The 27,981-nt window shown below is 37.7% G+C and overlaps 1 protein-coding gene across 1 annotated transcript; it reads right to left on the bottom strand.

Moving 5' to 3' along the window:
• LOC128636552 (olfactory receptor 2M5-like) lies at nucleotides 1-24,070 on the bottom strand. Its single transcript, XM_053689546.1, has 2 exons — nucleotides 23,290-24,070; nucleotides 1-155 (listed from the first exon to the last, which is right to left on the bottom strand). Exons 1-2 carry the CDS (start codon nucleotides 24,068-24,070, stop codon nucleotides 1-3), a joined length of 936 nt encoding a protein of 311 aa, XP_053545521.1.
• Between the last annotated feature and the right edge of the window lie 3,911 nt (nucleotides 24,071-27,981).

The following is a 27,981-nucleotide window of genomic DNA, read 5'->3' as shown; positions in this document are numbered from 1 at the left end:
TTAACTATATAGTTGGCTCTCGATTTTATCAGAAGCTCCAACTAGAGTAAAATCTAAATATTTTCTCTGTCTCTTATCATATTCTATTATGAATTTTAGGCCCACTTTATTTTCATTCAGATATTCAACAAAAATGAGTGCTTCCTCCTCTGTACCTGTCCATATAAAGATAAGGTCATATATAAATCTTTTATAGACCTTAATAGATGACCTCTATGGATTATTATCTCAAAACATGTGGTTGGCCTCCCACCAACCTAAAAATAGGTTGGCTTAGGATGGGGCAAATTTGGACCCCATCACCGTCCCACATCTCTGGAGATAAAACTGCCCTTCAAAACTCTTGTTGATCCATGGAAAAATCAGTATCTGTATACAAAAAACTCTCAATAGCTTATAGCTCAAATTTATGAGGGATAGTAGAATAAAGGGACACCACATCTATGGTGAGCCATCCATCGTGTGGTTCCCAGTTAATATCTTGCACTATTCTTAAAAGGTGCTTAATGTCCCTCAAATAACTCCTTAGTCTACTGACCAATGGTTGGATGACTGAGTTAACCCATTCAGACAATGGTTCCAATAAGGACCCAACTCCTGATGCTATAGGCCTTCCTCTAATATTGTCAAGAGATTTGTGGACTTTAGGTAAATGGTGGAAAAGGGGGATTCTCAGGTACTGTACATATAAAAACTCAGCTGTTTTTTGATCTATGTATCCTTTCTCCACCCCTTCGTCCACCATTGACCGTACTTGTTGTTGATACATCATTGTTGGGTTATTTTAAATTTAATGGATGTATTGGTATCATTTAATTGATCCAGAGCCTCACTAACATAATCCTCCTTAAGGAGCACTACTGTGCTTCCTTCTTTGTTCGATCTTATTATAACCAAATTGGTTTTATCTTTCAGAGATGCAGTTGCTTTCTTCAAAACCTTACTCTTATTACAATTATCAGTATGTAATCCTGTTCTTAACTCAGTTAATTATTTATCTACAGTTTTATGGAATAGCTCTAGAACAAATTTAGGTTCAGATCTTCGTTATTATCTGTGGAAAGAACTCCTAAACTATTTTCAATGTCACTAGGTCCAATGCCATCTTCCAGAGGTGCATCTGTGTGATAATGACATCTTAATGTAAGATTACTTACAAATCTATTTAAGTCAATGAGGGTGTCAAATAACTTAAAATCATTAGATGGTACAAAACCTAAGCTTAGATTGAGTACTTTGCATTCATCCAAGGTAAATGTCTGACCTGAAGCATTAATAACATTTCCTACTAGATGTATCTATTTTCCTTTAGGGGTAACTAAATATTCAGATTGAATCACTGCTTCTGAGTTCTCAACTAATATCTGTTCTTGCCTCTCGGCTCTCTCTGTTCTATTCTTACCCCCCCCCCCTCCACTTCGTTTCCTTCCCTTTCTAGGTGAAAAAGCTGGTTGTAGTTAATGGATTGAAACACTCTGTCTTTCTGTCTACAAACATATACCTGGCCTTTCTTGTAATCATTTAGATATTTATTGTGTTTCACTTCGAGGATTTCAGATTTTATTTTCTCCACAGTAGTCTTCAATATCACATCAATTTCTTTATCAAATGGATGTGCTGTGTAAGTGTCAAGATTTATCTGCATATCCACAATTTTATCCCGTACTGTGGCCAGCTCTTTAGTCTTATGTTTAATAATAAGGAGTAATAGCCTGATGAAACATTAGTGTAGAACTTCATTCCACTCATTGATGAAATCCTGGTCACTGAACTCAAAGGTAGGGTATTTATTCATCCTAAGAACCCTAGGAATCATCTTAAGTGAGTGGTATCGTTCTAAAGACCATTTGTCAAGTTTGAGCCTTGTCTCCTTTTAATTGTAAAACTGCCATGTCATAGAACAAATCTCCTAATGTTGAATTTGTTCTACTAAGGGAAAATACATTTTCAAACTCTAAGCTCGTAAGCTCTTTATCAAAGGCATTGTCCAAAGAGTGATAACCTTGTACTCCACTTTTATGTAATAAGTATAGCGGAACTCCACTCATCGAAGCAAGTGGTATGTAAACAAACACAACAAAGGAAACAGTGTCCTGCTTTTACTCAGAGTGTGGCTGTATAGTTGTATCACCAGCACTATAAACAAGGGCTGTTAGCTGTTCTGGGCATTGCTGTATATCCAACAAGCAAAACCCCCAAAAAAACAACCAATTGACTGATCATAACAGTAGCAGGCATATAATCTTCCGCTAACAGCTTAATAGAAGTGTACTTACAGTCTCAGTTAAGACAGGCGTGCCCCTTTCAGTCATTGGACAACTACACAGCTCGGAGTCTTCGCTCCTACTCCATACCCACAAGCCACCTTTCAGCTAGTGCCGCACTCCCAACACCTGTGATAAGCCCTTTGGAAAACTTTGATGATAGTTCATCAATGGAGAACAAAAAACATCCATGGGTGTTATTCACTTAGACCTCTGTATGGCAGGTTGAAAAATTGATTGAACAAACCTGTTTGGTATTAAATGTCTGACTTGCTGTCCTTCACATCAATCATTTAGCAATGCTCTTTCAGGTTTGGAAAGAGGAAGTTGTACACATGAATGGTCAGACCCTCAGTAAATCACTGCAAATGAATGAGATGATTTGTCAAATGATATCAACTCCTTTCCCCTTTACTGTGTTCTCTCCCTCTTTTGTTAAGTGCTGAAAGTCCCAAACAAAAAATGAAACAAATACAACTAGCAAGCATAAAAAAAGTCTTTACTCACCCCTTTAATGTCTCCAGTCCATTTGTCTAGTCATTGGGGCCTATTTATCAAGCCGTCAATCACAAATACGCTGGAATTCTGCAGCGTAATTGTGGAGAGCTTGATTCCCCTTATTTATCAAAGGCTACAGATCGGCAAAAGTAGAATTTTGTGACGTAACATACGATCCGCCGGTCTCAGTCGACACAGATCGATGGTTACGTCACTACAGATGTTCCGAATGCAAATTCGGCACTATCTGACTACTTTTGCAAGTTATCAAAAATCTACCAGGTTCGCTCGCCACTATTCCGGCCCAGCGTACCTGGTTTTCAATCCGCCACCCTGGAGGCCGCGGATGCCATAGGAATCAATGGGAGTCTGAAAGCAGCGAAAGCTCATGTTCGATGCTGCCAGATATCCCATTCATTTCTATGGGAGAATAAAGTTACATTTACACCTAACACCCTAACATGTACCCCGAAGCTAAACACCCCTAATCTGCCGCCCCTACACCGCCGCCACCTACATTATACTTATTAACCCCTAATCTGCTGCCCGACACCGCCGCCACCTACATTATACTTATTAACCCCTAATCTGCTGCCCCGACACCGCTGCCACCTACATTATACTTATTAACCCCTAATCTGCCGCCCCGACACCGCCACCACCTAAATAAAAGTTATTAACCCCTATCCCGCCACTCCCGGAGCCCACCGCAACTAAATAAAGTTATAAACCCCTAAACCCCTGGCCTTCCACATCACTAGCACTTACTAAACCTATTAACTCCTAAAGCGCCAGTCCCCCACATCACCATAAACTAAATTAAACTATTAACCCCTAAACCTAACAACCCGCTAACCTTACATTAAATATTAACTCATCCCTATCATATAATAAATTTAAACTTACCTTTAGATTTAAATTAAACTATATTAAACTATTAATTATTCTACCCTAACTGTTACTAAAATTATACTAAAATTACATTAAACTATATTACATTAATAATTAACCTACCCTAACTATTATACTACAATTACATTAAACTATATTAAATTAATAATTAACCTACCCTAACTATTATAATAAAATTACATTAAACTATATTAAATTAATGATTAATCCAACCTAACTTTTAAACTAAAATTACATAAAACTACAAATTAAATTAACTAAATTATATATTTAAACACCTAACCCTACTCAAATAATTTAAATCTACACTAAAAAATTGCAAAGTTACAAAAAACTAACCAAGTTACAAAAAATAACAAACACATACGCCTAGATTTAGTGAGCGGTACAGCCTCTACCTCCAAGACTCCTACCGCATAAAAAAGTCAGTAGTTAAGAGTTTTATGGGCTAACGCCGGAACATAAAGCTCTTAACTAAAGTGCTACAAAGTACACTACCACCCATACACTACCTATGAACCCCTAAACCGAGACCCCCCCCCCACATTGCAAACACTAAAATAAAATGATCTAACCCCTAATCTGCCGACCGGACACGGCCGCCACCTACATTATACCTATGAACCCCTAATCTGCTGCCCCTAACATAGCCAACACCAATATTATATTTATTAACCCCTAATCTGCCCCCCCAACGTCGCCGCCACCTAACTACAATTATTAACGCCTAATCTGCCGACCGGACATCGCCGCTACTATAATAAAGTTATTAACCCCTAAACCTTAGTCTAACCCTAACCCTAACACCCCCCTAAGTTAAATATAATTTAAATAAAACGAACTAAAATTACTATAATTAAATAAATTAATCCTATTTAAAACTAAATACTGACCTATAAAATAAACCATAAGATAGCTACAATATAACTAATAGTTACATTGTAGCTATTTTAGGATTTATATTTATTTTACAGGCAACTTTGTATTTATTTTAACTAGGTAACAATAGCTATTAAATAGTTAATAATTATTTAAAGGGACACTGTACCCAATTTTTTTCTTTCGTGATTCAGATTGAGCATGACATTTTAAGCAACTTTCTAATTTACTCCTATTATCAAATTTTCTTCATTCTCTTGGTATCTTTATTTGAAATGCAAGAATGTAAGTTTAGATGCCGGCCCATTTTTGGTGAACAACCTGGGTTGTCCTTGCTGATTGGTGGATAAATTCATCCACCAATAAAAAAGTGCTTTCCAGAGTACTGAAACCAAAAAAAAGCTTAGATGCCTTCTTTTTCAAATAATGATAGCAAGAGAACGAAGAAAAATTGATAATAGGAGTAAATTAGAAAGTTGCTTAAAATTGCATGCTCTATCTGAATCACGAAAGAAAAAAATTGGGTACAGTGTCCCTTTAATAGCTACCTAGTTAAAATAATTACAAAATTACCTGTAAAATAAATCCTAACATAAGTTACAAATACACCTAACACTACACTATCAATAAATTAATTAAATAAATTAACTACAATTATCTAAACTAAAATACAATTAAATAAACTAAACTATAGTACAAAAACAAACAAACACTAAATTACAAAAAATAAAAAAATATTACAAGAATTTTAATCTAATTACACCTAATCTAAGCCCCCTAATAAAATAAAAAAGCCCCCCAAAATAATACAATTCCCTACCCTATACTAAATTACAAAAGTAATCAGCTCTTTTACCAGCCCTTAAAAGGGCTTTTTGCGGGGCATTGCCCCAAAGTAATCAGCTCTTTTACCTGTAAAAAAAAGACAAGACCCCCCCAACATTACAACCCACCACCCACACACCCCTACTCTAAAACCCACCCGATCCCCCCTTAAAAAAACCTAACACTACCCCATTGAAGATCACCCTACCTTGAGCCGTGTTCACCCAGCTTGGCACCACTGGTCATCCGATCCGTCCAGAAGTCTTTATCCGATAGGGCAGAAGAGGACATCTGGACCGGGAGAAGGCTTCATCCAAGCGGCATCTTCTATCTTCATCCATCCGTCAAGGAGCGGGTCCATCTTCAAGACATCTGACGCAGAGCATCCTCTTCTGATGACAGCTAACATTGAATGAAGGTTCCTTTAAATGACGTCATCCAAGATGGCATCCCTCGAATTCCGATTGGCTTATAGGATTCTATCAGCCAATCGGAATTAAGGTAGGAAAAATCCGATTGGTTGATTTAATTGGATCAGCCAATAGAATGCAAGGTCAATTCTATCCGGATGTCCTCTTCTGCCCCATCGGATGAAGACTTCTGGACGGATCGGATGACCAGTGGTGCCCGGCTGGGTGAACACAGCTCAAGGTAGGGTGATCGGGTGGGTTTTAGAGTAGGGGTGTGTGGGTGGTGGGTTGTAATGTTCGGGGGGGGGGGGTCTTGTCTTTTTTTTTACAGGTAAAAGAGCTGATTACTTTGGGGCAATGCCCCGCAAAAAGCCCTTTTAAGGGCTGGTAAAAGAGCTGATTACTTTTGTAATTTAGTATAGGGTAGGGAATTTTTTTATTTTGGGGGGCTTTTTTATTTTATTAGGGGGCTTAGATTAGGTGTAATTAGATTAAAATTCTTGTAATATTTTTTTATTTTTTGTAATTTAGTGTTTGTTTTTTTGTACTATAGTTTAGTTTATTTAATTGTATTTGTAGTAAATTTATTTAATTAATTTATTGATAGTGTAGTGTTAGGTGTATTTGTTAGGATTTATTTTACAGGTAATTTTATAATTATTTTAACTAGGTAGCTATTAAATAGTTATTAACTATTTAATAGCTATTGTACCTAGTTAAAATAAATACAAAGTTGCCTGTAAAATAAATATAAATCCTAAAATAGCTATAATTTAACTATTAGTTATATTGTAGCTATATTAGGGTTTATTTTATAGGTAAGCATTTAGTTTTAAATAGGATTAATTTATTTAATTATAGTAAATTTATTTCGTTTTATTTAAATTATATGTAAGTTAGGGGGGTTGTTAGGGTTAGGGTTAGACTTAGGTTTAGGGGTTAATGACTATTATAGTAGCGGCGACGTTGGGGGCGGCAGATTAGGGGTTAATAATTGTAGGTAGGTGGCGGCGATGTTAGGGAGGGCATATTAGGGGTTAATAAAATTTATTATAGTGTTTGTGAGGCGGGAGTGCGGCGGTTTAGGGGCTAATACATTTATGATAGTGGCGGCGATGTCCGGTCGGCAGATTAGGGGTTAATAAGTGTAGGTAGGTGGCAGCGGCGTTGGGGGCGGCAGATTAGGGGTTAATAAGTGTAAGGTTAGGGGTGTTTAGACTTGGGGTTCATGTTAGGGTGTTAGGTGTAGACTTAGTGTTTCCCCATAGGAAACAATGGGGCTACGTTAAGAGCTGAACGCTGCTTTTTTGCAGGTGTTAGGTTTTTTTTCAGCCAGCTCAGCCCCATTGTATCCTATGGGGATATCGTGCACGAGCACGTTTTTCAAGCTTACCGCTACCGTAAGCAACGCTGGTATTGAGAGTAGAAGTGGAGCTAAATTTGGCTCAACGCTCACTTTTCTGAGGCTAACGCAGCCATTCAGAAAACTCGTAATACCAGCGTTGTTTAAAGTGAGCGGTAAGAAAAAAAGGAGCGTTAGCCCCGCAGGTTTTTACTGACAAAACTCTAAATCTAGGCGTAAGTTACACAAAAAAATAAACACTAAGTTACAAAAAATAAAAAAGAAATTATCAAAGCTTTAAACTAATTACACCTCATCTAAGGGCCCTATGAAAAAAAAAAATTCTATCTGCCAATCGGAATTAAGGTAAAAAAAAAAATCCTATTGGCTGATTGGAACAGCCAATAGAATGCAAGCTCAATCCTATTGGCTGATTGGATCAGCCAATAGGATTGAACTTCAATCCTATTGGCTGATTGCATCAGCCAATAGGATTTTTTCTACCTTAATTCAGATTGGCTGATAGAATTCTATCAGCCAATCGGAATTGAAGGGACGCCATCTTGAATGACGTCAATTAAAGGTACCTTCATTCTTCAGTCGTCGTGGAAAGAAGAGAATGCTTCCCGTTGGATGTCTTGAAGATGGACCCGCTCCGCGCCGGATGGATGAAGATAGAAGATGCCGTCTGGATGAAGACTTCTGCCCGTCTGGAGGACCACTTCGCCCGGCTTGGATGAAGACTTCTCCTGGCTACATTGAGGACTTCGGCCCGGTTGGGTGAAGACGTCTCCCGGTAAGGTGATCTTCAAGGGGTTAGTGTTGGTGTTATTAAGGGGGTATTGGGTGGGTTTTAGAGTAGGGTTGGTTGTGTTGGTGGTGGGTTTTAATGTTGGGGGGGTATTTGTACATTTTTACAGGTAAAAGAGCTGATTACTTTGGGGCAATGCCCCGCAAAAGGCCCTTTTAAGGGCTATTTGTAATTTAGTGTAGGGTAGGGCTTTTTTTTATTTTGGGGGGGGCTTTTTTATTTTGTAAGGGGGATTAGATTAGGTGTAATTAGTTTAAAAATCTTGTAATTATTTTATTATTTTCTGTAATTTAGTGTTTATTTTTTTTGTACTTTAGATAATTTAATTCAATTGTATTTAATTGTATTTAATTTATTTAATTATAGTGTAGTGTTAGATGTTATTGTAACTTAGGTTAGGTTTATTTTATCAGTAATAGCCTGATGAAACATTATTGTAGAACTTCATTCCACTCATTGATGAAATCCTGGTCACTGAACTCAAAGGTAGGGTAATAATTCATCCTAAGAATCCTAGGAATCATCTTAAGTGAGTGGTATCGTTCTAAAGACCATTTGTCAAGTTTGAGCCCTGTCTCCTTTTAATTGTAAAACTGCCATGTCATAGAACAAATCTCCTAATGTTGAATTCGTTCTACTAAGGGAAAATACATTTTCAAACTCTAAGCTCGTAAGCTCTTTATCAAAGGCATTGTCCAAAGAGTGATAACCTTGTACTCCACTTTTATGTAATAAGTATAGCGGAACTCCACACATCGAAGCAAGTGGTATGTAAACAAACACAACAAAGGAAACAGTGTCCTGCTTTTACTCAGAGTGTGGCTGTATAGTTGTATCACCAGCACTATAAACAAGGGCTGTTAGCTGTTCTGGGCATTGCTGTATATCCAACAAGCAAAACCCCCAAAAAAACAACCAATTGACTGATCATAACAGTAGCAGGCATATAATCTTCCGCTAACAGCTTAATAGAAGTGTACTTACAGTCTCAGTTAAGACAGGCGTGCCCCTTTCAGTCATTGGACAACTACACAGCTCGGAGTCTTCGCTCCTACTCCATACCCACAAGCCACCTTTCAGCTAGTGCCGCACTCCCAACACCTGTGATAAGCCCTTTGGAAAACTTTGATGATAGTTCATCAATGGAGAACAAAAAACATCCATGGGTGTTATTCACTTAGACCTCTGTATGCCAGGTTGAAAAATGGATTGAACAAACCTGTTTGGTATTAAATGTCTGACTTGCTGTCCTTCACATCAATCATTTAGCAATGCTCTTTCAGGTTTGGAAAGAGGAAGTTGTACACATGAATGGTCAGACCCTCAGTAAATCACTGCAAATGAATGAGATGATTTGTCAAATGATATCAACTCCTTTCCCCTTTACTGTGTTCTCTCCCCCTTTTGTTAAGTGCTGAAAGTCCCAAACAAAAAATGAAACAAATACAACTAGCAAACATAAAAAAAGTCTTTACTCGCCCCTTTAATGTCTCCGGTCCATTCGTCTAGTCATTGGGGCCTATTTATCAATCCGTCAATCACAAATATGCTGGAATTCTGCAGCGTAATTGTGGAGAGCTTGATTCCCCTTATTTATCAAAGGCTACAGATTGGCAAAAGTAGAATTTTGTGACGTAACATACGATCCGCCGGTCTCAGTCGACACAGATCGATGGTTACGTCACTACAGATGTTCCGAATGCAAATTTGGCACTATCTGACTACTTTTGCAAGTTATCAAAAATCTACCAGGTTCGCTCGCCACTATTCCAGCCCAGCGTACCTGGTTTTCAATCCGCCACCCTGGAGGCCGCAGATGCCATAGGAATCAATGGGAGTCTGAAAGCAGCGAAAGCTCATGTTCGATGCTGCCAGATATTCCATTGATTTCTATGGGAGAATAAAGTTACATTTACACCTAACACCCTAACATAAGCCCCGAGTCTAAACACCCCTAATCTGCCGCCCCCTACACCGCCGCCACCTACATTATACTTATTAACCCCTAATCTGCTGCCCGACACCGCCGCCACCTACATTATACTTATTAACCCCTAATCTGCTGCCCCGACACCGCTGCCACCTACATTATACTTATTAACCCATAATCTGCCGCCCCGACACCGCCACCACCTAAATAAAAGTTATTAACCCCTATCCCGCCGCTCCCGGAGCCCACCGCAACTAAATAAAGTTATAAACCCCTAAACCCCTGGCCTTCCACATCACTAGCACTTACTAAACCTATTAACTCCTAAAGCGCCAGTCCCCCACATCGCCATAAACTAAATTAAACTATTAACCCCTAAACCTAACAACCCGCTAACCTTACATTAAATATTAACTCATCCCTATCATATAATAAATTTAAACTTACCTTTAGATTTAAATTAAACTATATTAAACTATTAATTATTCTACCCTAACTGTTACTAAAATTATACTAAAATTACATTAAACTATATTACATTAATAATTAACCTACCCTAACTATTATACTACAATTACATTAAACTATATTAAATTAATAATTAACCTACCCTAACTATTATAATAAAATTACATTAAACTATATTAAATTAATGATTAATCCAACCTAACTTTTAAACTAAAATTACATAAAACTACAAATTAAATTAACTAAATTATATATTTAAACACCTAACCCTACTCAAATAATTTAAATCTACACTAAAAAATTGCAAAGTTACAAAAAACTAACCAAGTTACAAAAAATAACAAACACATACGCCTAGATTTAGTGAGCGGTACAGCCTCTACCTCCAAGACTCCTACCGCATAAAAAAGTCAGTAGTTAAGAGTTTTATGGGCTAACGCCGGAACATAAAGCTCTTAACTAAAGTGCTACAAAGTACACTACCCCCCATACACTACCTATGAACCCCTAAACCGAGACCCCCCGCCCACATTGCAAACACTAAAATAAAATTATCTAACCCCTAATCTACCGACCGGACACGGCCGCCACCTACATTATACCTATGAACCCCTAATCTGCTGCCCCTAACATCGGCAACACCGATATTATATTTATTAACCCCTAATCTGCCCCCCCAACGTCGCCGCCACCTAACTACAATTATTAACCCCTAATCTACCGACCGGACATCGCCGCTACTATAATAAAGTTATTAACCCCTAAACCTTAGTCTAACCCTAACCCTAACACCCCCCTAAGTTAAATATAATTTAAATAAAACGAACTAAAATTACTATAATTAAATAAATTAGTCCTATTTAAAACTAAATAATGACCTATAAAATAAACTATAAGATAGCTACAATATAACTAATAGTTACATTGTAGCTATTTTAGGATTTATATTTATTTTACAGGCAACTTTGTATTTATTTTAACTAGGTACAATAGCTATTAAATAGTTAATAATTATTTAATAGCTACCTAGTTAAAATAATTACAAAATTACCTGTAAAATAAATCCTAACCTAAGTAACAAATACACCTAACACTACACTATCAATAAATTAATTAAATAAATTAACTACAATTATCTAAACTAAAATACAATTAAATAAACTAAACTATAGTACAAAAACAAACACTAAATTACAAAAAATAAAAAAATATTACAAGAATTTTAATCTAATTACACCTAATCTAAGCCCCCTAATAAAATAAAAAAGCCCCCCAAAATAATAAAATTCCCTACCCTATACTAAATTACAAAAGTAATCAGCTCTTTTACCTGTAAAAAAAAGACAAGACCCCCCCCAACATTACAACCCACCACCCACACACCCCTACTCTAAAACCCACCCGATCCCCCCTTAAAAAAACCTAACACTACCCCATTGAAGATCACCCTACCTTGAGCCGTGTTCACCCAGCTGGGCACCACTGGTCATCCGATCCGTCCAGAAGTCTTCATCCGATAGGGCAGAAGAGGACATCTGGACCGGGAGAAGGCTTCATCCAAGCAGCATCTTCTATCTTCATCCATCCGTCGCGGAGTGGGTCCATCTTCAAGACATCTGACGCAGAGCATCCTCTTCTGATGACAGCTAACATTGAATGAAGGTTCCTTTAAATAACGTCATCCAAGATGGCATCCCTCGAATTCCGATTGGCTTATAGGATTCTATCAGCCAATCGGAATTAAGGTAGGAAAAATCTGATTGGTTGATTTAATCAGCCAATCGGATTGAAGTTCAATCCGATTGGCTGATTGGATCAGCCAATAGAATGCGAGGTCAATTCTATCCCGATGTCCTCTTCTGCCCCATCGGATGAAGACTTCTGGACGGATCGGATGACCAGTGGTGCCCGGCTGGGTGAACACAGCTCAAGGTAGGGTGATCTTCAATGGGGTATTGTTAGGTTTTTTTAAGGGGGGATCGGGTGGGTTTTAGAGTAGGGGTGTGTGGGTGGTGGGTTGAAATGTTGGGGGGGTCTTGTGTTTTTTTTTACAGGTAAAAGAGCTGATTACTTTGGGGCAATGCCCCGCAAAAAGCCCTTTTAAGGGCTGGTAAAAGAGCTGATTACTTTTGTAATTTAGTATAGGGTAGGGAATTTTATTATTTTGGGGGGCTTTTTTATTTTATTAGGGGGCTTAGATTAGGTGTAATTAGATTAAAATTCTTGTAATATTTTTTTATTTTTTGTAATTTAGTGTTTGTTTTTTGTACTATAGTTTAGTTTATTTAATTGTATTTTAGTTTAGATAATTGTAGTAAATTTATTTAATTAATTTATTGATAGTGTAGTGTTAGGTGTATTTGCTAGGATTTATTTTACAGGTAATTTTGTAATTATTTTAACTAGGTAGCTATTAAATAGTTATTAACTATTTAATAGCTATTGTACCTAGTTAAAATAAATACAAAGTTGCCTGTAAAATAAATATAAATCCTAAAATAGCTATAATGTAACTATTAGTTATATTGTAGCTATATTAGGGTTTATTTTATAGGTAAGTATTTAGTTTTAAATAGGATTAATTTATTTAATTATAGTAAATTTATTTTGTTTTATTTAAATTATATGTAAGTTAGGGGGGTGTTAGGGTTAGGGTTAGACTTAGGTTTAGGGGTTAATGACTATTATAGTAGCGGCGACGTTGGGGGCGGCAGATTAGGGGTTAATAATTGTAGGTAGGTGGCGGCGATGTTAGGGAGGGCATATTAGGGGTTAATAAAATTTATTATAGTGTTTGTGAGGCGGGAGTGCGGCGGTTTAGGGGCTAATACATTTATGATAGTGGCGGCGATGTCCGGTCGGCAGATTAGGGGTTAATAAGTGTAGGTAGGTGGCAGCGACGTTGGGGTTGGCAGATTAGGGTTTAATAAGTGTAAGGTTAGGGGTGTTTAGACTCAGGGTTCATGTTAGGGTGTTAGGTGTAGACTTAGTGTTTCCCCATAGGAAACAATGGGGCTACGTTAAGAGCTGAACGCTGCTTTTTTGCAGGTGTTAGGTTTTTTTTCAGCCAGCTCAGCCCCATTGTATCCTATGGGGATATCGTGCACGAGCACGTTTTTCAAGCTTACCGCTACCGTAAGCAACGCTGGTATTGAGAGTAGAAGTGGAGCTAAATTTGGCTCAACGCTCACTTTTCTGAGGCTAACGCAGCCATTCAGAAAACTCGTAATACCAGCGTTGTTTAAAGTGAGCGGTAAGAAAAAAAGGAGCGTTAGCCCCGCAGGTTGGGCCCTATGAAAAAAAAAAAATTCTATCTGCCAATCGGAATTAAGGTAAAAAAAATCCTATTGGCTGATTGGAACAGCCAATAGAATGCAAGCTCAATCCTATTGGCTGATTGGATCAGCCAATAGGATTGAACTTCAATCCTATTGGCTGATTGCATCAGCCAATAGGATTTTTTCTACCTTAATTCCGATTGGCTGATAGAATTCTATCAGCCAATCGGAATTGAAGGGACGCCATCTTGAATGATGTCACTTAAAGGTACCTTGATTCTTCAGTCGCTGTGGAAAGAAGAGAATGCTTCCCGTTGGATGTCTTGAAGATGGACCCGCTCCGCGCCGGATGGATGAAGATAGAAGATGCCGTCTGGATGAAGACTTCTGCCCGTCTGGAGGACCACTTCGCCCGGCTTGGATGAAGACTTCTCCCGGCTACGTTGAGGACTTCGGCCCGGTTGGGTGAAGACGTCTCCCGGTAAGGTGATCTTCAAGGGGTTAGTGTTGGTTTTATTAAGGGGGTATTGGGTGGGTTTTAGAGTAGGGTTGGTTGTGTTGGTGGTGGGTTTTAATGTTGGGGGGGTATTTGTACATTTTTACAGGTAAAAGAGCTGATTACTTTGGGGCAATTCCCATTTAAGGGCTATTTGTAATTTAGTGTAGGGTAGGGCTTTTTTTTTATTTTGGGGGGGCTTTTTTATTTTGTAAGGGGGATTAGATTAGGTGTAATTAGTTTAAAAATCTTGTAATTATTTTATTATTTTCTGTAATTTAGTGTTTATTTTTTTTGTACTTTAGATAATTTAATTTAATTGTATTTAATTGTATTTAATTTATTTAATTATAGTGTAGTGTTAGATGTTATTGTAACAACTATTTAATAACTATTGTACCTAGTTAAAATAAATACAAACTTGCTTGTAAAATAAAAATAAAGCCTAAGATAGATACAATGTAACTATTAGTTATATTGTAGCTAGCTTAGGGTTTATTTTATAGGTAAGTATTTAGTTTTAAATAGGATTAATTTAGTTAATTATAGTAATTTTATTTAGATTTATTTAAATTATATTTAAGTTAGGGGGGGTTAGGGTTAGACTTAGATTTAGGGGTTAATAACTTTAATATAGTGGCGGCGACATTGGGGGCGGCAGATTAGGGGTTAATAAATGTAGGTAGGTGGCGGCGATGTTAGAGATGGCAGATTAGAGGTTAATAATATTTAACTAATGTTTGCGAGGCGGGAGTGCGGCGGTTTAGGGGTTAATATATTTATTATAGTGTCGGCGATGTCCAGTTTGGCAGATTAGGTGTTAATATTTTTATTTTAGTGTTTGTGATGTGGGGGGGGGGCCTCGGTTTAGGGGTTAATAGGTAGTTTATGGTTGTTAGTGTACTTTTTAGCACTTTAGTAAAGAGTTTTATACCACGGCGTTGTAGTGTAAAAATCTTAACTACTGACTTTAAAATGCGGTACCAGTCTTGACAGGAGAGGGTGTACCGCTCACTTTTTGGAAGACTCGTAATAGCGGCGTTATGCAAGTCCCATTAAAAAAATAGGATACGCAATTAACGTAAGTGGATTTGCGGTATTTCCGAGTCTGGCCAAAAAAGTGAGTGGTACACCTGTACCTGCAAGACTCGAAATACCAGCGGGCATTAAAAAGCAGCGTCGGGACCTCTCAAAGCTGCTTTTTACCCTAACGCAAGACTCGTAATCTAGGCGTTAGTGTTTGTTATTTTTTGTAATTTACACCTAGATTACGAGTTTTGTGTTAGAGGCTGTGCAGTGCTAACAAGCAGTTTATGCTCACCGCTCACTTACAGACAGCGCTGGTATTACGGGTTTTAACAAACCCGACTCTAACCGCAAAAAAGTGAGCAAAGAGCAAAATTTTGCTCCACATCCCTCTCTAATACCAGCGCTGCTTACGTTAGCGTGAGCTGGCTAAACGTGCTTGTGCACGATTTCCCCATAGGAATCAATGGGGGAGAGCCGGCTGAAAAAAACCTTACACCTGCAAAAAAGCAGCGTTCAGCTCCTAACGCAGCCCCATTGATTCCTATGGGGAAATAAAATTTATGTCTACACCTAACACCCTAACATAAACCCGTGTCTAAACACCCCTAATATTACACTTATTAACCCCTAATCTGCCTCCCCCGACATTGCCAACACCTACATTATATTATTAACCCCTAATCTGCTGCTCCGGACACCGCTGCCATCTACATTATAGTTATGATATGAACCCCTAATCTGCTGCCCCCAACATCGCCGACACCTACATTATATTTATTAAAGGGACATTATACACTCATTTTTTCTTTGCATAAATGTTTTGTAGATGATCTATTTATATAGCCCATAAATTTAAAAAAAAAAAAAAAAATGTATAGTTTTGCTTATTTTTAAATAACATTGCTCTGATTTTCAGACTCCTAACCAAGCCCCAAAGCATTATTTGAATACCGTCAGCTACCTTCTCCAGCTTGCTCCTGTTTGTGTAAAGGGTCTTTTCATATGCAAAAGAAAGGGGAGGGGGGGAGTGTCTTATTTCTCACTTGCAGTGGGCTTTCCAACTACCTTTTCAACAGAGCTAAACTAAGAGGTTCTAAGTAAGTTTTTAAACATTTTTATACTGGATTTTTATATCAGTATTTGTGCATCTTATTCTTTATAGTAGTGTCTATTACATGCAGTTATATGAAAATGAGTGTATACTGTCCCTTTAACCCCTAATTTGCCGCCCCTAACATCGCCGCCACCTACCTACACTTATTAACCCCTAATCTGCCTCCCCCAACGTCGCCGCCACTATATTAAATTTTTTAACCCCTAAACCTCCCGGAGCGGCACCATCTTGAAGACCTCCGACGCGGAACATCCTCCTCGACCGATGACTAGAAGATGAATGACGGTTCCTTTAAATGACGTCATCCAAGATGGTGTCCCTCGAATTCCGATTGGCTGATAGGATTCTATCAGCCAATCGGAATTAAGGTAGGAAAAATCTGATTGGCTGATTCAATCAGCCAATCGGATTGACCTTGCATTCTATTGGCTGTTCCGATCAGCCAATAGAATGTGAGGTCAATCCAATTGGCTGATTGAATTAGCCAATCGGATTTTTCCTACCTTACTTCCGATTGTCTGATAGAATGCTATCAGCCAATCGGAATTCGAGGGAAGTCATCTTGGATGACGTCATTTAAAGGAACCGTCATTCGCCTTCTAGTCGTCGGTCGAGGAGGATGTTCCACGTCGGAGGTCTTCAAGATGGTGCCGCTCCGGGAGGATGATGAAAGAAGATGCCGCTTGGCTGAAGACTTCTTCCGGTCTGGATGTCCTCTTCTGCCCAGATAGGATGAAGACTTCGGACCCTCTGGAGGACCTCTTCTTGCCGGATTGGATGAAGAGTTCGGCCCGGCTGAGTGAAGACGGCTCAAGGTAGGGTGATCTTCAGGGGGTTAGTGTAAGGATTTTTTAAGGGGGGATTGGGTGGGTTTTAGAGTAGGGGTATGTGGGTGGTGGGTTTTAATGTTGGGGGGTATTGTATTTTCTTTTACAGGTAAAAGAGCTGATTACTTTGGGGCAATGCCCCACAAAAGGCACTTTTAAGGGCTATTTGTAACTTAGTATAGGGTAGGGAATTTTATTATTTTGGGGGGCTTTTTTTATTTTATTAGGGGGATTAGATAAGGTGTAATTAGTTTAAGTAAATTGTAATTTCTTTTTTATTTTCTGTAATTTTGTGGGGGTTTTTTTGTCATTTAGTTAATTTAATTTAATTGTAATTAATTTAATGATAGTGTAGTGTTAGGTGTAATTGTAACTTAGGTTAGGGTTTATTTTACAGGTATATTTGTATTTATTTTAGCTAGGTAGTTATTAAATAGTTAATAACTATTTAATAACTATTGTACCTAGTTAAAATAAATACAACGTTGCCTGTAAAATAAAAATAAATCCTAAAATAGCTATAATGTAACTATTAGTTATATTGTAGCTATATAAGGGTTTATTTTATAGGTAAGTATTTCGTTTTAAATAGGATTAATTTATTTAATTATAGTAATTTTATTTAGATTTATTTAAATTATATTTAACTTAGGGGGGTGTTAGGGTTAGGGTTAAACTTAGGTTTAGGGGTTAATAACTTTATTATAGTATCGGCGACGTTGGGAACGGCAGATTAGGGGTTAATAATTGTAGGTAGGTGGCACCGATGTTAGGGATGGCAGATTAAGGGTTAATAAAATGTATTATAGTGTTTGCGAGGCGGGAGTGCGGTGGTTTAGGGGTTAATACATTTATTATAGTGGCGGCGATGTCCGGTCGGCAGATTAGGGGTTAAAGAGTGTAGGTAGGTGGCGGCGACATTGGGGAGGGGCAGATTAGGGGTTAATAAATATAATGTAGGTGTCGGCGATGTTAGGGGCAGCAGATTAGGGGTTCATAGGTATAATGTAGGTGTCAGCGATGTCCGGTCGGCAGATTAGGGGTTAAACATTTTTATTTTAGTGTTTGCGATGTGGGGGGGCCTCGGTTTAGGTGTTCATAGGTAGTTTATGGGTGTTAGTGTACTTGTTAGCACTTTAGTTAAGAGCTTTATGTTCTGGCGTTAGCCCATAAAACTCTTAACTACTGACTTTTATATGCGGTAGGAGTCTTGGAGGTAGAGGCTGTACCGCTCACTTCTTCCAAGACTCGTAATACCGGCATTAGACAAATCCCATTAAAAAGATAGGATACGCAATTGACGTAAGGGGATTTGCGGTATGGAAAAGTTGCGGAAGAAAAGTGAGCGGTACACCTGTACCTGCCTGACTCGTAATACCAGCGGGCGTTAAAAAGTAGCGTTAGGACCCCTTAACGCTGCTTTTTAAGGCTAACGCCAAACTTGTAATCTAGCCATAAATATTTCCAATTTAAAACTAAATATTTACCTATAAAATAAACCCTAAGCTAGCTACAATATAACTAATAGTTACATTGTAGCTATCTCAGGCTTTATTTTTATTTTACAGGCAAGTTTGTATTTATTTTAACGAGGTACAATAGTTATTAAAGAGTTATTAACAATTTAATAACTACCTAGTTAAAATAAAGACAAAAGTACCTGTAAAATAAACCTAAGTTACAATTACACCTAACACTACACTATAATTAAATAAATTAAATACAATTAAATTAAATTACAAAAAAAATAAACACTAAATTACAGAAAATAATAAGATAATTACAAGATTTTTAAACTAATTACACCTAATCTAATCCCCCTAACAAAATAAAAAAGCCCCCCCAAATAAAAATAAGCCCTACCCTACACTAAATTACAAATAGCCCTTAAAAGGACCTTTTGCGGGGCATTGCCCCAAAGTAATCAGCTCTTTTACCTGTAAAAAAAATTACAAATACCCCCCAACATTAAAACCCACCACCCACACAACCAACCCTACTCTAAAACCCACCCAATACCCCCTTAATAAAACCTAACACTAACCCCTTGAAGATCACCTTACCGGGAGACGTCTTCACCTAACCGGGCCGAAGTCCTCAACGAAGCCGGGAGAAGTCTTCATCCAAGCCGGGCGAAGTGGTCCTCCAGACGGGGCAGAAGTCTTCATCCAGACGGCATCTTCTTTCTTCATCCATCCGGCACGGAGCGGGTCCATCTTCAAGACATCCGAGGCGGAGCATCCTCTTCTTTCCACGGCTACTGAAGAATGAAGGTACCTTTAAGTGACGTCATCCAAGATGGCGTCCCTTCAATTCCGATTGGCTGATAGAATTCTATCAGCCAATCGGAATTAAGGTAGAAAAAAATCCTATTGGCTGATGCAATCAGCCAATAGGATTGAGCTGGCATTCTATTGGCTGATTGGAACAGCCAATAGAATGCCAGCTCAATCCTATTGGCTGATTGGATCAGCCAATAGGATTGAACTTCAATCCTATTGGCTGATTGCTTCAGCAAATAGGATTTTTTCTACCTTAATTCCGATTGGCTGATAGAATTCTCAGCCAATCGGAATTGAAGGGCCGCCATCTTGGATGACGTCACTTAAAGGTTTCATTCTGCAGTCGCCGTGGAAAGAAGAGGATGCTCCATGTCTGATGTCTTGAAGATGGACCCGCTCTGCGCCGGATGGATGAAGATAGAAGATGCTGTCTGGATGAAGACTTCTGCCCGTCTGGAAGACCACTTCGCCAGGCTTGGATGAAGACTTCTCCCGGCTTCCTTGAGGACTTCGGCCCGGTTAGATGAAGACGTCTCCCGGTAAGGTGATCTTCAAGGGGTTAGTGTTAGGTTATATTAAGGGGGTATTGGGTGGGTTTTAGAGTAGGGTTGGTTGTGTGGGTGGTGGGTTTTAATGTTGGGGGGGTATTTGTAATTTTTTTTACAGGTAAAAGAGCTGATTACTTTGGGGCAATGCCCCGCAAAAGGTCCTTTTAAGGGCTATTTGTAATTTAGTGTAGGTGTAATTAGTTTAAAAATCTTGTAATTATGTTATTATTTTCTGTAATTTAGTGTTTATTTTGTTTGTAATTTAATTTAATTGTATTTAATTTATTTAATTATAGTGTAGTGTTAGGTGTTATTGTAACTTAGGTTAGGTTTATTTTACAGGTACTTTTGTGTTTATTTTAACTAGGTAGTTATTAAATTGTTAATAACTATTTACTAACTAGTCTACCTAGTTAAAATAAATACAAACTTACCTGTGAAATAAAAATAAAACCTAAGCTAGCTGCAATGTAACTATTAGTTATATTGTAGCTAGCTTAGGGTTTATTTTATAGGTAAGTGTTTAGTTTTAAATAGGAATAATTTAGTTAATTATAGTAATTTTATTTAGATTTATTTAAATTATATTTAAGTTAGGGGGGGGTTAGGGTTAGGGTTAGAGTTAGGTTTAGGGGTTAATAACTTTACTATAGTGGCGGCGACGTTGGGGGCGGCAGATTAGGGGTTAATAAATGTAGGTAGGTGGCCGCGATGTTAGGGATGGCAGATTAGGGGTTAATAATATTTAACTAATATTTGCGAGCTGGGAGTGTGGCGGTTTAGGGGTTAATATATTTATTATAGTGGCAGCGATATCCGGTTTGGCAGATTAGGGGTTAAAATATTTTAATTTTAGTGTTTGCAAAGTAGGAGGCCCTCGGTTTAGGGGTTAATAGGTAGTTTATGGGTGTTAGTGTACTTTTTAGCACTTTAGTTAAGAATTTTATACTACGGCGTTGTAGTGTAAAACTCTTAACTACTGACTTTAAAATGCGGTACCAGTCTTGACAGGAAAGGGAGTACCGCTCACTTTTTGGAGGACTCATAATACCGGCGTTATGCAAGTCCCATTGAAAATATAGGATACGCAATTTACATAAGTGGATTTGCGGTATTTCCGAGTCTGGCCAAAAAAGTGAGCGGTACACCTGTACCTGCAAGACTCGTAATACCAGCGTGCGTTAAAAAGCAGTGTTGGGACCTCTCAACGCTGCTTTTTAACCCTAATGCAAGACTCGTAATCTAGGCATTAGTAAGTTTTTTGTAACTGTAACTTTTTAGTGTAGATTTAAATTATTTGAGTAGGGTTAGGTGTTTAAATATATAATATAGTTAATTTAATTTGTAGTTTTATGTAATTTTAGTATAAAGGTTAGGTTAGATTAATTTTTATTTTAATATAGTTTTATGTAATTTTAGTTTAAAAGATAGGTTGGATTAATCATTAATTTAATATAGTTTAATGTAGTTTTATTATAATAGTTAGGGTAGGTTAATTATTAGTTTAATATAGTTTAATGTAATTTTATTATAATAGCTAGGGTAGGTTAATTATTAGTTTAATATAGTTTAATGTAATTTAGTATAACAGTTAGGGTAGATTAATTAATAGTTTAATATAGTTTAATTTAAATCTAAAGGTAAGTTTAAATTTATTATAAGATAGGGATGAGTTAATATTTAATATAAAGTTAGCGGGTTGTTAGGTTTAGGGGTTAATAGGTTAATTTAGTTTATGGCGATGTGGGGGGCTGGCGGTTTAGGGGTTAATACATTTATTTAGTTGTGGTAGGCTCCGGGAGCGGCAGGATAGGGGTTAATAACTTTATGTAGTTGGCGGCGGTGTAGGGGGTGGCAGATTAGGGGTTAATAAGTATAATGTAGGTGGTGGTGGGCTACGGGAGCGGAGGAATAGGGGTTAATAAGTTTATTAGAGTGCAGTGGGCTCCAGGAGCGGCAGTTTAGGGGTTAATAACTTTATTTAGTTGCGGCGGGGTCCGGGAGCGGCGGGATAGGGGTTAAACACTTTAGTATAGTGTGGGTGTTTAGTGACAGTATACAAATAAGCTGAAGAGCAGCGAGATCGATGACTGTTAGTTAACAACAGTCCGCTGCTCATTGCCCCGTACTTGGCGCGCCGCTTTTTGACAGCTTTTTTGTTAAATATGGAGAGCGTATTCAGGTCCGCGGCAGCGATGTTAGGCGATGTCAGGTGAGCATATTGGTGCCGGCGAATGCAGCACAGTTGACGTGTTGATAAATAGGCCCCATTATGTGGATGGATGGGTCATAATTCGGACCAATACGTATTCTTCAGAAGATGAATACACATCTAATATATACATAAAAAAACACTATGTTGGGTTTCTTACCTAAAGTAGAGCAGCATCTAGAACTGCAAAACAGCTCAGAACAGGAGTGAAAAGTGCTTAACAGTTAATGTGTTAATATCAAAATTAGTAGACCTTTATTTATTCACAAACTATGGTTAAAAGCATTAGATATCAGCTAAAGGGCACTATCAATACAATAAATAAATTATGAGGCATTCAGTGGTCACATGGCTTTCGGTGATGACATGATGTGACCAGGAGCGGGCTGACAAGTCAGGCAAATCGGCCCTTGTCTGAGGGCCCTGCATCTTATGGGGCCCCAAGCATCATACAGCAGCAGGATTTTTTAATTTATTTATTTAAATGTAATAATATTTCTTTTATTTTTTTTCCACTTTGGCATGGAAATGGTTTTTCAAGAGGTAAATGGTTTTGAAATATAATTTTAGAAAAATCATGATCAATTATACATCAAAAAGTGTTTTGGGTGGGCTGCTTAACACATGGTGGTAGTGTCTTAATGTCCTTAGAAAACCTAATTTGATATTTCAAATCATAGCTACCAGCTTATATCTTGATTCCATTGGCTGCAATTTCTTACAGCTTAAAGGGATTCAGATACCACTTGCAATTTTAAGAGATTTTTTATTTTACTTAATTCTATGGTCAAATTTACTTCTATTGTCCAATTTGCCATACTATATCTGTTTTCTCCCTACATGTTTTTTGTTTACCTTCTTCAGTAGGATGTATCAGAACAAGAGACAACAATTATAAAATAAACTTTTGATACGTTATTGGTATATAGTTCACTTTTTTATACAATTGCCTTTCCTATATCATCACAGAAAACTTTCTCAAAAGCTCAATAAATATTGTTTATTGTCCTTTAGGCAAAAAACAGATAATTAGATGTTTTTTTAATACTCCCCTAAATGCTTCAATCTCTTTGATATATGTAGATAGATTATTTTTTTTCCTTCTAATCTATTTTGCTTTCATTGGTCATTCTTCCCCCCCTAACCCCCCCCCCCCCCCACAACTTATGAACTTCTTCATTTCATTTATGACCTCCTTATTTCTCAAACTATATATAAAAGGATTGAGCATTGGAGTAAGGACAGTGTAGAGCACACTGACCACACGATCATACACTGGTGAGAAGAGGGAGTTTGGACGAAAATACATAAATATGACAGAGCTGTAAAAGATAATGACTAATGTGAGATGGGAGGAGCAAGTTGAAAAAGTCTTTTTTCTACCGGAGGTTGTGCGCAACCTCAATACAGCCCTTATGATGAGTGTGTAAGATGCTAGGATAAAAAACATTGGACTCATCACAATAATTGATCCTTCAAAAAATATAAACATCTCAATAACAGAGGTATCTGTGCAAGAATTCATCAGCAGGGCAGGTCCATCACAGAAAAAGTGGTGGACAACAGAATCGCAATAAACCAAAGAGGAGAACATAACTGTATACAACAATGAGTGGAGGCAAACAATAACCCATGATGAATTGACTAGACTAATGCACATCCTTTTGCTCATTATGGTTGAGTAACGCAATGGTTGGCAGATTGCGGCATATCTGTCCAATGACATGATAGCCAGAAGAAAGCTGTCCATGTTTGCAACAGCAATAAAGAAAAACAGTTGTACAAAGCAGCCATGGAAGGTAATAGAGTTGTTTTTTGAAAGGAGGCCAAACAAAACTCTTGGAATGGGGATGGACATTAGTGAAACATCAATTATAGAGAGATTTCCAAGCAAAAAGTACATGGGTGTGTGGAGTTGACTTTTTGCTATAATAAGAACAGTCATGAATGAATTCCCCATTAAACATAGACAATATGCAATCAGTAGGAAGGAAAAGAGAGGGAGGCGCAAAGATGGTTTTTCCGAAAGACCAAGAAGTGTGAAACTAGCATATGTATGGTTTATAGTCTCCATATTTACTAAATTAAATGTTCAGTAGAAGAAAGTCATGTTGGATGATGATAAAGGACTTAAAAATCAACCCATACACAAAAAAAAAACATTTTTATGGACAATTTCTATCCAGGTTATTCGAAAATTAATTATTTTTGAACTATATAGAAAAGTATAAAATCGGAAAATCTGAATACACATGGTCCATCTTCTTGTGAATTAATTCAGACAGTTTAAATGAGACATATGAATTATAAAATAATGCCCCAGTCAGTAGCTCAATATTCTCCGTATTTAGCACCAATGACCTGCAGATAATGAAAAGCATACCATGTATTATTCTGTCTCTTTATATAAGGAAAGTTCCTAGTATATTACTATATATGCAATTTGAATGTTTTATTGTAATTATATTAATTAAGCATATCTTATCCAAGGTAATTTGGTGCTCAACCCTTTTAATTGTAAATGCTAAACGTCTAATCTTAAACAGTACATCTAATAAATAATACTTTTTATTTTCAGTTAAATATTATTGATAATGTGCTATTGAGAAGGGAAATATTAAATTAAGACAATGATCTACAAAATATGATATTTTGAAGTCAAATTGGAAATTGTGATATTTTGATGCTGGAAGAGAAATTATATTTTATAAAAATACAGAAATTCAACGCCATAAACTATTTATTAGTTAGACTTTGTATAAATATTTTTATTTTTATCAATATTACAGCAGATTCTATTTAAAGAAACAAAAATATGAGTTAGGGTTTTCATTGTATTTTCGTGTAGGTTTTAGCAAGGAGTTTTACGTACCTCCATACAAGTTAAAGGGATATGAAACCCACAAGTTTTATTTTATGATTCAGATAGAGCATCGATTTTAAACAACTTTCCAATTTACTTCTATTATCAACATTTCTTCATTCTTTTGTTATCTTTTGTTGAAAAGCAGGGTGTAAGCTTAGGAGTTGGCCCATTTGGCGCACTATATGGCAGAAGTTTTGCAAGAATGTTATCCATCAGCAAGAGCACTATATAGCAGCACTATTTCTTGTCATGTGCTCCAGATACCTACCTAGCTCCTAGACTACAAGTTTTGCGCAATAGAGGGTGCGAAACGAAACCAAAAAAGTTGCGTTATTTCACCCTCCATAGCGCTGCCATTACAAGTTTCAAAACAGCCGCCTTGTGCCTGCGATATGGTTGCGTTTAGCGTCATACCACACAAAATCCAAGCGCTGCTTTGACGTGCTCGTGCACGCTTTCCACGTAGACATCAATGGGGAGAGAGTGTTGGAAAAAACACCTGAAGTGCGGAATGGCAATCGCCGTAATGCAACCTCATTAATGTCTATGGGGAAAAAAAGTTATGTTTAAACCTAACACCCTAACATAAACCCCGAGTTTAAACACCCCTAATCTGCCGCCCCAACATCGCTGACACCTACAAAAAGTTATTAACCCACTAGTAAAAATTATTAACCCCTAATCTGCCGTTCCCCCGACATAGCCGCCACTAAATAAAGTTATTAACCCCTATTCCCCCGCTCCCCGACATCGCTGCCACTACAATAAAGTTATTAATCCCTATTCCGCCACTCCCTGACATTGCTGCCACTAAATAAAGTTATTAACCCCTATTTCCCCGCTCCCCGACATCGCTGCCACTATAATAAAGTTATTAACCCCTATTCCGTCGCTCACCAACATCGCCACAACTAATACAAAATATTAACCCATAATCTGCCGCTTCCTGACATCGCCGCAACTAAATAAAGTTATTTACTCATATTCCACCGCTCCCCAACATCGCCTCCACTAATAAAAATTATTAACCCATAATCTGCCACGCCCTGACGCCACCGCCACTAAATAAAGTTATTAATCCATATTCAGCCGCACCCGACATTGCCGCCACTATAATAAAGTTATTAACCCCTAAACCTCTGGCCTCCCACATCGGCACCACTAAATAAAGTTATTAACGCCTATTCCACCACCCCCTACATCACAAAAAACTAAATTAAACTATTAACTCCTAAACCTAACAACCCCCTAAATTTAAATTTAAATTACAATATCCCTATCTTAAAATAAATAAAAACTATAAATTAACTTAACATAACTATTATACTAAAATTAAAATAACTACCAATTAAATAAACTAAATTACACATTAAAAAAAACCTATCACTACTAAAATAATTTAATTCTAAAATTACAAAAAATAAAAAATACTAAATTACAAAAATAACAAACACTAAATTAAGAAAAATAACAATCAAAATTATCCAACATAAAAACAATTACACCTAATCTAATAAAAATAAAAAAGCCCCCAAAATAAAAAAAAACCCTAGCTTACAATAAACTACCACCCAACAGTAAAACCCACCACCCAACCAACCCCCCAAAGTAAAAAACCTAACTATAACAAAAACCTAATCTACCCATTGCCCTGAAAAGGGCATTTGTATGGGCATTGCCCTTTAAAGGGCATTCAGCTCTTTTACATTGCCCTTAAAAGGGCATTTAGCTTTTTTAAGAATGCCCAAACCCTAATCTAATAAAAGAACCCCACCCAAAAAAAGTAAAAAAAAAACAAACACTAACCCCTGACGATCCACTTACAGTTTCTGAAGTCCGGACATCCAGGCGGTGAGAAGTCTTCATCCATCTAGGCGGGGAGGTATTCCTCCATCCAGGCGGCGAGGTCTTCATCCATCCAGGTGGCGAGGTCTTCATCCATCCAGACGGCATCTTCTATCTTCATCCCGGTGGCGCGGAGCGGGTCCATCCTTCAAGGCATCCGGCCAGAGCGTCCTCTTCATACGGTCACCCCCGTACACTGGATCTTCAATGCAAGGGAGCCTTTTAAAAGTGGTGTCCCTTGCATTCCTATTGGCTGATTTGATTTTTGAAAATCAAATCAGCCAATAGGATGGAAGCTACTGAAATCCTTTTGGCTGTTCAAAAAATCCAATAGGATGAGAGCTACTAAAAATTCTATTGCCTATTCAGATCAGCCAGCGCGCTATTATGAGTTGAAATTAAACAAGTTCATAGGGGCGCAATGAAATTTAACGCGCCTCTGGATAGCGCTATTTCATAGCTCTGGTTAACTGTTACGTGAGACAAAAAAGAGGCACAAAACACAAAAAAGGCCTATTTATCAAAGTGTCAACTATGCTGCATTCGCCTGCACCAATATGTTCGCCTAACATCGCCTAACATCGTGGCCGCGTATCTCAATACGCTCTCCTTATTTATAAAAAATGCCGGAAAAAGATGCGCGCCAAGTACGGACTGTTGCTATTGATCTCATCGATCTCGCGTCTATTCGGCTTTTTACCAACTTTATTTATACCCTGTCACTAAACACCGCCACTATACTAAAATGTTTAACCCCTATCCCTCTGCTCCCCTACATCGCCGCAACCGAAATACAATTATTAACCCCTATCCCTCATCTCCCCTACACTGCTGCAACCTAAATACTGTTATAAACCCCTATCCCTCTGCCAATCAGCAGCTAGCAGGGGGTGTCAATCAGCCCATATTATTTAGAAATCCAGACTTTTTCCATTTATATCTTTTAAAAAATAAAATGATGAAAAAATAAATTTCCTTCTTAATATAAGGAGAGTCCACGGCATCATTCCTTACTGTTGGGAAATACTGAACCTAACCACCAGGAGGAGGCAAAGATACCCCAGCCAAAGCCTTAAATACCTCTCCCACTTCCCCTATCCCCCAGTCATTCTTTGCCTTTCGTCATAGGAGGATGGCAGAGAAGT

Source organism: Bombina bombina, chromosome 7 (assembly GCF_027579735.1).
Source record: "Bombina bombina isolate aBomBom1 chromosome 7, aBomBom1.pri, whole genome shotgun sequence".
Classification (NCBI taxonomy): domain Eukaryota; kingdom Metazoa; phylum Chordata; class Amphibia; order Anura; family Bombinatoridae; genus Bombina; species Bombina bombina.
This window is presented reverse-complemented; position numbering and strand designations above follow the sequence as displayed.